We start from the raw sequence: 13,767 nt of genomic DNA, 5'->3' as shown, positions 1-13,767 counted from the left end.
ATCCATAGGTTGATGGATAAAGGTATGATCCAGATTCTTCAGTCCCGTCATTTGGGTGACGATGTGAATGTTATAGTTCCCGTGTTCAAGACTCCAGAAAGAGTGGTAATTCAATTTGACAACAACATCAATAACAATATCAACAGATTGATATCGCCGTTGGTAATGCGGTTAGTGGGTTAAATCCCGTATTCATCTGATAAAGTTGTTTCGTACCAGTCTAATGCGACTATGTTAGAGAATGGTCAAGAGGTTCCTTTGCCTACGACTAGTCCTGTTGTGAGCATTATTGATGTTACGAAGGTGACCCATAGTGGTCGAGTTTTGGGGCCGGTGTTCCCAAAGAATGTAGAAGATGTGTCTGTCAGTAAGAAAGTTGAAATGCCTGTAGTTGATTTGATTAGCGCTCCAAAGTTTCAGTCTGGTGAATCCAGCGGTTTGAAGCCTAATGATGATGATGAGGTACTCCGGTTGATCAAGAAGAGTGAATTTAATACGGTGGATCAATTGCTCCAAACTCCCTCCAAAATTTTAGTGTTGTCTTTGCTTATGAACTCTAAAGCACACAAAGAGGCATTGCAAAAGGTGTGGGAGCAAGCATGTGTAGAGCATGATGTAACGGTTGATCAGTTTGATCATATTATGGCTAACATCACCTCCTATAACAACTTGAGCTTTTGTGATGAGGAACTTCCTAAGGAAGGTAGAAATCACAATCTAGCGTTGCACATTTCAATGAACTGTAAGGAGGATGCTCCGTCGAACGTATTGGTTGATACCGGTTCTTCATTGAATGTTCTTCCTAAATCAACTCTTTCCAGATTGTCATATCAAGGAGCTCGAATGAGATATAGTGGCGTGATCGTCAAAGCATTTGACGGTTCTCGCAAGACTATGATTGGTGAGGTGGACCTTCCTGTGAAGATAGGTCCGAGTGATTTCCAAATTACTTTCCAAGTAATGAATATCCACCCGGCCTATAATTTCTTATTAGGAAGGCCATGTATACATGAGGCAGAAGCCGTTACATCAATGTTACATCAGAAGTTGAAGTTTGTCAAGAATGGAAAGCTTGTTATCGTTGGTGTGGAGAAGGCTTTGCTGGTAAGCCACCTGTCGTCTTTCACTTATGTAGAAGCTGATGATGAGATTGGAACTCGATTCCAAGCTCTATCTATTGATGAGGAAAAAAGAGTTGGGGCACTCATGTCCCCCTTCAAAGACACTCAGAAGATTGTTGAAGACAATATTTCTGATTAGTGGGGCCGGATGGTAGAGGTCGTCGAGAACAAGAGTAGAGCCGGTTTGGGATTCCAACGAGGTTCGTCTGAGTTTAGAGCTGAAGATGTGAAACCCAGTTTCCATAGCGGAGGGTTCATTCATGGTAATGAACAACACTTAACTGCTGTGATCGAGGGGGATGAAGACGAAGACTGCACCAATTTTATGACGCATGGAAAGGCTTGCAACAATTGGACTGCTGTTGATGTTCCTATTATTATGCACTTTTCTAAGTAATTGCTTTTATTATTTTTGAAAATCCTTCTCCTATGCCTAAGGGAGAAGTGAACATTGTTGGCATTTTCAAATTTGATCATTAATAAAATTCAATTCTATTCATCCACATCTATGATGTTTTATTTTTACTTTCTCTAAAAATGGTAATCACAAAAAAACATGAATAAATAAATATAATTGTCCATCTGCATAATATTTGGTCACCAAATCACTTCTCTAAAATCAAAATATCAAATCATTATGCAAGTTGGTTTCTAAACCCATTGAATACAATGATCCAACTCCTTCGCCAAATTTTGAATTCCCTGTGTTTGAAGCCGAGGAAGGAAGTGATGAAGAAGTATCTGATGAATTGTCTCATCTACTTGAGCACGAGGAAAAAGTCATTTGGACGTTCCAAGAGCAGATTGAGTTAGTCAACTTGGGTTAAAAAGATGATGTGAAGGAAGTCAAGATTGGGTCTCGACTGTGTCCAGAAGTGAAGAAGGGGTTGATTGATCTTCTCCGAGAGTATTCAGATGTGTTTGCCTGGTCCTATCAAGACATGCCTGGGTTAGATTCTAAGATTGTGGAGCATAGATTGCGGTTGAAGCCAGAATGCCCGCCAGTTAAGCAAAAGTTGAGGAGGACTCATCCTGATATGGCAGTAAAGATCAAAGAAGAAATGCAGAAGCAAATTGACGCTGGTTTCCTTGTTACTGCAGAATATCCGTAATGGGTGGCTAATATTGTGTCTGTGCCGAAGAAATATGGAAAATTCCGTATGTGTGTTGATTATAGAGATTTGAATAAAGCCAGTCTGAAAGATGATTTCCCTCTGCCACACATTGATATGTTGGTAGACAATACAACTAAATTCAAAGTCTTTTTTGTTTATGGACGGATTTTTTTCCGGATATGATCAGATTAAGATGGCACCCGAGGATATAGAGAAGACCACGTTCATTACACCCTGGGGAACATTTTGTTATAGAGTGATGCCTTTCGGTTTAAAGAATGCTGGTGCAACTTACCAGAGGGCAATGACTACTCTTTTTCATGATATGATGCATAAAGAGATCGAAGTCTATGTTGATGATATGATTGCCAAATCCATTGATGAAGAGGAACATGTTGAGCATTTGTTAAAGCTATTCCAGCGTTTGAGGAAGTGCAAACCCCGCTTGAATCCCAATAGTTGTATATTTGGTGTTCGTTCTAGTAAGTTGTTGGGCTTTATTGTCAGCGAGAAAGGTATTGAAGTTGATCTCGCCAAGGTCAAAGCAATATAAGAAATGCCTGCGCCCAAAACCGAGAAGCAATTCAGAGGTTTTCTTGGCCGCTTGAATTATATCTCAAGATTCATTTCACACATGACTGCCACATGTGCGCCTATATTCAAGATTCTTCGGAAAATCAATCTTGTGATTTGACCGAGGATTGTTAGAAAGCTTTTGATAGTATCAAAGAGTATCTACTTGAGCCTCCGATTCTATCTCCTCTTGTTGAAGGAAGACCGTTGATCATGTATTTGATTGTACTTGATGAGAGTCTGGGATGTGTTATTAGTTACAAGATGAGAATGGAATAAAAAAATGCTATTTACTACCTTAGTAAGAAGTTCACCAATTGTGAGGCTCAATATTCTATGCTTGAGAAGACTTGTTGCGCATTGGCTAGAGCTGCTAAGCGTGTGCGTCAATATATGTTGAATCATACCACTTGGTTGATATCCAAAATGGATCCAATCAAGTTTATTTTTGAAAAGCCTGCTCTAACTGAGAGGATTTCCCGTTGGTAGATATTGTTATCAGAGTATGATATTGAATACCGATCTCAGAAAGCAATCAAAGGTAGTGTCTTGGCTGATCATTTGGCACACCAACCAATTGAAGATTACCAGTCAGTGCAGTATGATTTTCCCGATGAAGAGATCTTGTACTTGAAAATGAAAGATTATGATGAACCATTGCTTGAAGAAGGGCCAAAACCCGGTTCCCGTTGGGGCATGCTATTTGATGGAGCTGTTAATCAGTATGGTATAGGAATTGGGGCAGTGATTATTACTCCTCAAGGCACTCATTTTCCACTTACAACTAGATTTACTTTCAAGTGTACAAATAACATGGCTGAGTATGAAGCTTGCATTATGGGGCTTGAGGAGGCCATTGACCTTAGAATCAAGCATTTGGACGTCTATGGAGATTCAAGTTTGGTGGTGAATCAAATCAAAGGTGAATGGGAGACGAATCAACCCGGTTTAATACCATATAGAGATTATGCGAGGAGGATTTCAACTTTCTTTACAAAGGTTGAGTTTCATCATATCCCTCGAGATGAAAACCGGATGGTAGATGCTCTTGCAACATTGGCTTCAATGATTATGGTGAAGTATTGGAATGAAGTTTCTAATTTGACTGTGAAGTGTCTTGATAGGCCAGCTCATGTGTTTGCTGTTGAAAAAGCCAAAGATGAAAAACTGTGGTATTTTAATATCAAGTGTTTCCTCCAAAGTCAGATTTACCCAGCTGGAGCATCTTTGAAAGATAAGAATAATTTGAGAAGATTAGCCGACAATTTTTACCTGAATGGTGATGTATTGTACAAGAGAAACTTCGATATGGTTCTGCTCAGATATGTGGATAGACACGAAGCATACCTATTGATGACTGAAGTCCATGAAGGTTCCTTTGGTACTCATGTTGGTGTAAGCCCTAGAGGCCAATACTTTTGGTACTTGTATCGAATTATTTATTAATTATAAAAGGCTTTTTCTTTATTATGCTTGTTTAATAAAGTCCCTAGAATAGCTAGTCCGTTTAATGTATCAAGTGTCACTTAATCAAGAGATCATATTAAACATAAGGACACTATTCTTATAGTATCCATAGTCGAGCTTTATTGTGAAGTGGGATAACATTAAAGCATAAAGACTATTATGTATATAAACTGATGATCACATCTCATGGATCATGGATAAGGAGTTATCAAGTCTTAAACATAGGTATGAATATTAAGAGTAATATTTATACTGGATTGACCCGCTATGAGAATACTATATAGAATGTTATGCAAAGTGTCATAAGTTATTCTCATGGTGATAATGGTGTATACCACCCTTCGACCTGAAACCACTATGGACCCTAGATGTAGAGTCGAGTGCCTTGTTGCTGATCAAACGTTGTCCGTAATTTGATGACCATAAAGACAGTTGATAGGTACTCCACGAAGCATGCTAAGGGACATGAGTGACCTAGATGGAATTTGCCCATCCTGCGTAACAGGATAAATGTCTATGGGCCCAATATTGAACTGGACAAGGATGACACGGTCTATGTCTTGTGTTCAATATAGTCATAAGGGAAAAAGGATAATTATACACATAAGTATTATCACAGAAGGATTTGTCAGATCACATGACATTTTCGTGTCTTGGGTAGCAGTGATGTGTTGCTAGATACCGCTCACTGTTTATTATGTTAAATGCGTGATTTAATATAATTGCCAATGCCGCGAAAACCTACAGGGTCACACACAAAAGGACGGATTATTTAGAGATATTGTAATTAAGGAACACCGTAAGGTACAATGCACTTGAGTGAATTGTAGAACATCGTAAGGTACGATGTACTTAAGTAGAATACGAAATATGGTAATGTACCACGCATGTAACGCCCAAAATAATTATTTGTTATTTTTAATATTTAAGTAATTATTGTGGTTAGTCGGAAATTAGTCGAAAGTCGTAGAAATTATTATAAGAAATAATAATATAATTGTGGTGTTATTTGAGTAAGTGGGCTTATCATTGTGTGCTAATTAGTAAAATGAGAGGTGTTATATTAGGCCCATTAGAGATTAGGATATTTAGTTAACTTAATAAAGAGAAAAGAAAAGAAGTGATAGAAAAAAAGAAAAGAAACGGTAGTGGAGAGAAGTTAGCAGAAGAGGAATTTGAGAACTGTTGTACGAACGAGAGGGAAGGAGAAGAAAACTTCCGGAATCCGATTCTTAGAGCAACCTTCGATCCAAAATAATAAGGTAAGGGGGGTTTATCGTCGTTTAATGGGGATTATGGGTTAACATGTAATGGGTAGTGATAAGCCATTGATTTGACCCTAATTGGGATGTTGAATGCTGAAAAATTGAGATGAATAAGTTATGTTAAAGCTGTAATTGAATCTGTAATTGGATGAGTCTTGATTTTCCGAAAGTGTAGCTTTTTACGGAATTGGTATCGGAGGTCCGGAAGTCCTCCAACGGCGGAAAATGCGGAGAATTCTGCATTCTGCTTCGTGTTAGCGCAGGAACAGCTTTCTGTCTTGCGTTAACCGGTTAACCCAGGGTGTTAACCGGTTAACACTGTTATGAATTGTGAAAAATTGCTGTTTGTCTTGCGTTAACCGGTTAACCCAGGGCGTTAACCGGTTAACACTGTTAAAATTTGCCAGGAAGGGTATTCTGTCTTGCGTTAACGGGTTAACCCAGGGCGTTAACGGGTTAACGCTGTTGAAAAACTGAAAAAAAAATTGTATTCTGTCTTGCGTTAACGGGTTAACCCAGGGCGTTAACGGGTTAACGCTGTTGGAAAAGTGAAAAATCGAATTGCTCAGAATTTAATGAAATTCGTCGGGGTGAGTCGGGTAATATTATAGTTAATTTTGATGAGTAATTTTGTTGGGTTTATGTTATGAAGTGTCGATACAAGTATGACTGAGTTGTTAAGTTATTCCGTGTACGGAAAGTTGTTAAAGATACTGAGTTGTAAGCTTGGTGAGCCAAAGTTAATTATAAGTTGATTATGTTGAAAACATTGTTGTGTTGCTATTATTATTATGTTGTCGGAATTTTAAAGTCGTGTATGTCATGTAAATTCATATGCATTAAGTCGGAGCTTTGCTCACACCACGTTGGCCTGGATTGGCAAAAGTTGAAAGTTGAAGGCTTAAGCCTTGATGCCTCGTTAAATCGGCAAATTTTAAGTTGGGAGTTTTACTCCGAATGGTACCACATGCATGACGAGTCGAGTCTCATTAGAGTTGCATTTTGTTGGTTTGTTGTATGGGTATTTAATTTAATTGAGAAGTGGTGTTTGTGTACGATTCTTAATTACTGTATTGTTTTTCATATACTGATTATAATTATTGTAACTCACCCCTTCTGTTGAATGTTGTCCTTATGTGACAACGTGCAGGTAATCCTGAGAAGTAGCCGGTTACCGTTGGTCGGGTCAGTGGTCAGTCGCTCTGATACGTAGCACTCAGGGGGATTGTCGCGTGTCTGCTTTGTGGATCTTTTAATTGTTACTAAAATTTAAATTGTTTGAAGGATTATAGTTGTTTACTCTTTAAGTTAAGTCGTATTTATGTTGCTTAAAGATGATAAGAATTTTTTTTACGAATCCGCTGCGTAAGATTTTATGAAGTTGAATTATCGGAGTGAATGCCATTATTTTGTCGAATTAAGAAAAGTGTTACATATTGTTATGATTCCTTAAAGTGGAAATTGTTTAAAGTTGAACATGTAATATTCCATTTATAGAAAATTTTACGACTCTGATTTTGTTGTTATAACTCGTGGGTAGAAAATGGGGTGTTACATTAGTGGTATCAGAGCAGGTTGGTCTGTCCGGCCAGTTGTCGTGTCGTTACTGTCTAACAATTGTGTATTGTTACTAATCTAACTTTTAAGTTGTGTTGTAGTGATAAGTTGAAATGGCTGGAAGGAATGACGCTGCAATGGCTGCCGCAATGCAAGCGATGGCACAAGCTGTGCAGAACTTGCCAAATGCTGGTGGAGATGCTGGATCACGTAGCTTGGCGACTTTTCAAAGAGAGAATCCGCCGGTGTTTAAAGGGAAGCATGATCCAGATGCAGCCTTGGGATGGTTGAAAGAGATCGAGAGAATCTTCCGTGTTATGGATTGCACTCCAGCTCAGAAGGTTCGGTATGGTACTCACATGCTAGCAGTCGAAGCTGATGACTGGTGGCTAGAGACTCACGAGAGGTTGACCGTGGCAGGTGAAGTCATTACTTGGGATGTATTCCGTAGGGAATTCATGAGAAAGTATTATCCGGAAGATGTCCGTGGTAAGAAAGAAATTGAGTTCCTTGAGCTGAAGCAAGGAAACATGTCTGTCACTGATTATGCTGCAAAATTTGTGGAGTTGTCCAAATTTTATCCTCATTACACTGGTGCTGGTGCTGAATTTTCAAAGTGCATCAAGTTTGAAAACGGACTGCGCTCTGAAATTAAGAAGGCTGTTGGGTATCAGAAGATACGCATTTTTACTGAATTGGTTGATAGCTGCAGGATATTTGAAGAAGACAATAATGCTCATTACAAGATTGTCAGTGACCGCAGGGGCAAGCAACATCAAAACCGTGGCAAGCCGTATGATGCTCCAGTGGGAAAAGGGAAACAAGGAGCTGCTCCGGCTCAGAGGACTAGTAGGGGAGGTGCCCCTGCTGGTATAGTTTGCTTTAAATGTGGTCAGGCTGGTCATAAGAGTAATGTATGCACTGCTGAAGTAAAGAGGTGTTTTCGCTGTGGTAAGACTGGCCATGCAATAGCTGATTGCAAGCACAAGGAAATGATTTGTTTTAATTATGGCGAAGAAGGGCATATTGGAAGTCAGTGTCAGAAGCCAAAGAAATCTCAAACTGGAAAGGTGTTCGCATTGACCGGAACTCAAACCTCCAGTGAGGACAGACTTATCCGAGGTACATGTTTCATAAATGGTACTCCTTTAATTACTATTATTGATACCGGTGCTACACACTGTTTTATTTCTGCTAACTGTGCTCGAAGACTGGGTTTAAAATTGTCCGCTTTGGATGGTGAATTGATTGTTGAGACCCCAGCTAAGGGATCAATAACTACTTCTTTGGTATGTTTAAAATGTCCTTTGTCGATCTTCGATAAAGATTTCTATGTTGATTTAGTATGTTTGCCGTTGGATGGGATGGATGTAATTCTTGGTATGAACTGGTTAGAGTATAATTATGTTCATATAAATTGTCATCATAAGTCGGTGAGGTTTTCCACTCCTGAAGAGGAAGGAGTTGACTTATTACCTTTCAGAGAATTGCAAAAATTGATGAAAGAGGGAGCTCAGATGTTTTCTTTGATGGCGACGTTGTCGGTTGAGAGTAAAGCTAAGATTGAGGAACTGTTAGTGGTGAAAGAATTCCCTGAAGTTTTTCCTGATGAAATTCCTAGTGTGCCTCCAGAGAGGGAAGTTAAATTTACTATTGATCTGGTACCTGGTACTAGGCCTGTTTCGATGGCACCGTATAGAATGTCGGCATCTGAATTGTATGAATTAAAGAAGCAATTGGAAGACTTACTTGAGAAGAAGTTTATAAGACCAAGTGTGTCACCGTGGGGAGCTCCAGTGTTGCTAGTAAAGAAGAAAGATGGTAGTATGAGGCTTTGTATTGACTATAGACAATTGAATAAAGTAACGATCAAGAATAAGTATCCACTATCGAGAATAGATGATTTGATGGATCAATTAGTGGGTGCTTGTGTGTTCAGTAAAATTGATTTGAGATCGGGTTATCATCAGATCAAAGTGAAAGATGAAGACATCCAGAAGACAGCGTTCAGAACTCGGTATGGATATTATGAGTATTCTGTGATGCCTTTCGGTGTGACTAATGCGCCAGGAGTATTTATGGAATACATGAATCGTATTTTCCATACTTATCTGGACCATTTTGTGGTAGTATTTATTGATGATATTTTGATTTACTCTAAGTCCGAAGAAGAGCACAAGGAACATTTGAGATTAGTGTTGGATGTTTTGAAAGATAAGAAATTGTATGCGAAGCTGTCCAAGTGTGAGTTTTGGTTAAGAGAAGTCAGTTTTCTCGGCCATGTAATTTCAGGAAAAGGTATTGCTGTAGATCCTTCCAAGGTAGAAGCTGTATTGCAATGGGAGACTCCTAAGTCGGCTACCGAGATTAGAAGCTTTTTGGGATTAGCTGGATATTATAGAAGGTTTATTGAAGGATTTTCTAAGTTAGCATTTCCGTTAACTAAATTAACTTGTAAAGGTAAAGCTTTCGTGTGGGATGTTCAGTGCGAAGAGAGTTTTAATGAATTAAAAAGGAGATTGACGTCGGCGCCGGTTTTGACTTTGCCAAATCCGGAGGAACCGTTTATAATTTACTGTGATGCTTCATTGATGGGTTTAGGAGGTGTGCTCATGCAAAATAATAAAGTAATTGCTTATGCATCGCGACAGTTAAGAATTCATGAAAAGAATTATCCTACGCATGATATTGAACTTGCTGCTGTGGTGTTTGTGCTAAAAAATCTGGAGGCATTACCTTTATGGTTCCAGATTTGAAGTTTTCAGCGATCATAAAAGTTTAAAGTATCTATTTGATCAGAAAGAGCTGAACATGAGACAACGTAGGTGGTTAGAATTGCTTAAGGATTATGATTTCGGTTTGAATTATCATCCAGGAAAAGCAAATGTTGTGGCCGATGCTTTAAGTAGAAAGACCTTGCATGTGTCAGCAATGATGATTAAGGAGTTGGAATTAATTGAGCAATTTCGTGATATGAGTTTGGTTTGCGAAGTAACCCCGCAGAGTGTAATGCTAGGAATGCTAAAGATTAATAATGATTTTATGGATAGTATCCGAGAGGCACAGAAATTGGATGTGAAATTAGTAGATATCCTTAATCGTTGTGGTCAATTAGAGAAGAGTGACTTTAAGATTGATGCGAGAGGTGTGTTGAAATTAGGGGAAAGAATTTGTATTCCTGATGACGCGATTTTGAAAAGAAGCATTCTAGAAGAGGGTCATAGAAGCAGTTTGAGTATTCATCCAGGAGCTACTAAAATGTATCAGGATTTAAAGAAAATATTTTGGTGGCCCGGAATGAAAGAAGATGTGGCTCGTTTTGTGTATGCGTGCTTAACTTGTCAGAAGTCGAAGATTGAGCATCAGAAGCCTGCTGGGTTGATGCAACCGTTGGAAGTTCCAGAATGGAAATGGGATAGCATTTCTATGGACTTTGTAACGGGGCTGCCTGCTACTTTAAGAGGGCATGATTCGATTTGGGTGATCGTTGATAGGCTCACGAAGTCGGCTCACTTCATACCTATTAACATCACTTACCCAATTGCGAAGTTGGCAGAGATTTACATCCGAGTAATTGTAAAGTTGCATGGTGTTCCTCTGTGTATTGTGTCGGACAGAGATCCGAGGTTTACATCGGGATTTTGGAAAAGTCTGCAAGATTCGTTGGGCTCTAAGTTGAGGTTGAGTTCGGCATATCATCCTCAAACTGATGGCCAAACTGAGAGAACTATTCAGTCATTGGAGGATTTACTGAGAGCTTGTGTTCTTGAACAAGGAGGTTCGTGGGACACTTATCTTCCATTGATCGAGTTCACATATAATAATAGTTACCATTCTAGTATCGGAATGGCGCCTTTTGAAGCATTGTATGGTCGTAGATGTAGAACTCCGTTGTGTTGGCACGAATCTGGTGAGGGTGTAGTACTTAGACCAGAGTTAGTTCGAGAAACTACCGAGAAAGTGAAGTTTATCCGAGAGAAGATGAAAGCTTCTCAGAGTAGGCAGAAGAGTTACCATGACAAGCGGAAGAAGGATTTAGAATTTCAAGCTGGTGACCATGTGTTTTTGAGAGTCACGCCTGTGACCGGTGTTGGGAGGGCTTTGAAGTCTAAAAAGCTCACTCCTCGCTTCATTGGTCCGTATCAAATCTTAGAATGAGTTGGAAAAGTTGCTTATCGGATGGCATTACCACCTAATCTTTCGAATTTGCATGATGTATTCCATGTGTCGCAGCTTCGGAAGTATGTCTCAGATCCGTCTCATGTGGTTAGTATGGATGATGTGCAAGTGCGGGATAATTTAACAATGGAGACAAAGCCTGTACGAGTTGAAGATCGTGAAACAAAGACTCTTCGAGGAAAAGAGATTGTGTTGGTTAAAGTCGTTTGGTTGGGAGCTGCGGGCGAAAACATGACATGGGAATTGGAGAGCAAGATGCGAGACTCCTATCCTGAGCTGTTTGAAGCAGGTAAATTTTCGAGGACGAAAATATTCTAAGTGGGGGAGAGTTGTAACGCCCAAAATAATTATTTGTTATTTTTAATATTTAAGTAATTATTGTGGTTAGTCGGAAATTAGTCGAAAGTCGTAGAAATTATTATAAGAAATAATAATATAATTGTGGTGTTATTTGAGTAAGTGGGCTTATCGTTGTGTGCTAATTAGTAAAATGAGAGGTGTTATATTAGGCCCATTAGAGATTAGGATATTTAGTTAATTTAATAAAGAGAAAAGAAAAGAAGTGATAGAAAAAAAGAAAAGAAACGGTAGTGGAGAGAAGTTAGCAGAAGAGGAATTTGAGAACTGTTGTACGAACGAGAGGGAAGGAGAAGAAAACTTCCGGAATCCGATTCTTAGAGCAACCTTCGATCCAAAATAATAAGGTAAGGGGGTTTATCGTCGTTTAATGGGGATTATGGGTTAACATGTAATGGGTAGTGATAAGCCATTGATTTGACCCTAATTGGGATGTTGAATGCTGAAAAATTGAGATGAATAAGTTATGTTAAAGCTGTAATTGAATCTGTAATTGGATGAGTCTTGATTTTCCGAAAGTGTAGCTTTTTACGGAATTGGTATCGGAGGTCCGGAAGTCCTCCAACGGCGGAAAATGCGGAGAATTCTGCATTCTGCTTCGTGTTAGCGCAGGAACAACTTTCTGTCTTGCGTTAACCGGTTAACCCAGGGTGTTAACCGGTAAACACTGTTATGAATTGTGAAAAATTGCTGTTTGTCTTGCGTTAACCGGTTAACCCAGGGCGTTAACCGGTTAACACTGTTAAAATTTGCCAGGAAGGGTATTCTGTCTTGCGTTAACGGGTTAACCCAGGGCGTTAACGGGTTAACGCTGTTGAAAAACTGAAAAAAAAATTGTATTCTGTCTTGCGTTAACGGGTTAACCCAGGGCGTTAACGGGTTAACGCTGTTGGAAAAGTGAAAAATCGAATTGCTCAGAATTTAATGAAATTCGTCGGGGTGAGTCGGGTAATATTATAGTTAATTTTGATGAGTAATTTTGTTGGGTTTATGTTATGAAGTGTCGATACAAGTATGACTGAGTTGTTAAGTTATTCCGTGTACGGAAAGTTGTTAAAGATACTGAGTTGTAAGCTTGGTGAGCCAAAGTTAATTATAAGTTGATTATGTTGAAAACATTGTTGTGTTGCTATTATTATTATGTTGTCGGAATTTTAAAGTCGTGTATGTCATGTAAATTCATATGCATTAAGTCGGAGCTTTGCTCACACCACGTTGGCCTGGATTGGCAAAAGTTGAAAGTTGAAGGCTTAAGCCTTGATGCCTCGTTAAATCGGCAAATTTTAAGTTGGGAGTTTTACTCCGAATGGTACCACATGCATGACGAGTCGAGTCTCATTAGAGTTGCATTTTGTTGGTTTGTTGTATGGGTATTTAATTTAATTGAGAAGTGGTGTTTGTGTACGATTCTTAATTACTGTATTGTTTTTCATATACTGATTATAATTATTGTAACTCACCCCTTCTGTTGAATGTTGTCCTTATGTGACAACGTGCAGGTAATCCTGAGAAGTAGCCGGTTACCGTTGGTCGGGTCAGTGGTCAGTCGCTCTGATACGTAGCACTCAGGGGGATTGTCGCGTGTCTGCTTTGTGGATCTTTTAATTGTTACTAAAATTTAAATTGTTTGAAGGATTATAGTTGTTTACTCTTTAAGTTAAGTCGTATTTATGTTGCTTAAAGATGATAAGAATTTTTTTTACGAATCCGCTGCGTAAGATTTTATGAAGTTGAATTATCGGAGTGAATGCCATTATTTTGTCGAATTAAGAAAAGTGTTACATATTGTTATGATTCCTTAAAGTGGAAATTGTTTAAAGTTGAACATGTAATATTCCATTTATAGAAAATTTTACGACTCTGATTTTGTTGTTATAACTCGTGGGTAGAAAATGGGGTGTTACATTAGTGGTATCAGAACAGGTCGGTCTGTCCGGCCAGTTGTCGTGTCGTTACTGTCTAACAATTGTGTATTGTTACTAATCTAACTTTTAAGTTGTGTTGTAGTGATAAGTTGAAATGGCTGGAAGGAATGACGCTGCAATGGCTGCCGCAATGCAAGCGATGGCACAAGCTGTGCAGAACTTGCCAAATGCTGGTGGAGATGCTGGATCACGTAGCTTGGCGACTTTT

The 13,767-nt window shown here is 39.0% G+C and overlaps 1 protein-coding gene across 1 annotated transcript; it reads left to right on the top strand.

Annotated features, from left to right (window-relative positions):
* Positions 1–1,269: 1,269 nt before the first annotated feature.
* LOC127137342 (uncharacterized) lies at positions 1,270–8,846 on the top strand (the record flags this gene model as incomplete). The annotated part of the gene is made up of 3 exons (XM_051063813.1): positions 1,270–1,321; positions 7,312–7,483; positions 7,550–8,846. Coding segments are annotated over exons 1-3 (1,521 nt in total), but the record flags the coding sequence as incomplete, so codon positions are not given.
* Between the last annotated feature and the right edge of the window lie 4,921 nt (positions 8,847–13,767).

This window comes from Lathyrus oleraceus, chromosome 4 (genome assembly GCF_024323335.1).
Source record: "Lathyrus oleraceus cultivar Zhongwan6 chromosome 4, CAAS_Psat_ZW6_1.0, whole genome shotgun sequence".
Taxonomy (NCBI): domain Eukaryota; kingdom Viridiplantae; phylum Streptophyta; class Magnoliopsida; order Fabales; family Fabaceae; genus Lathyrus; species Lathyrus oleraceus.
The sequence above is the reverse complement of the archived record's forward strand: the minus strand, read 5'-3'. Positions and strand labels throughout refer to the sequence as shown.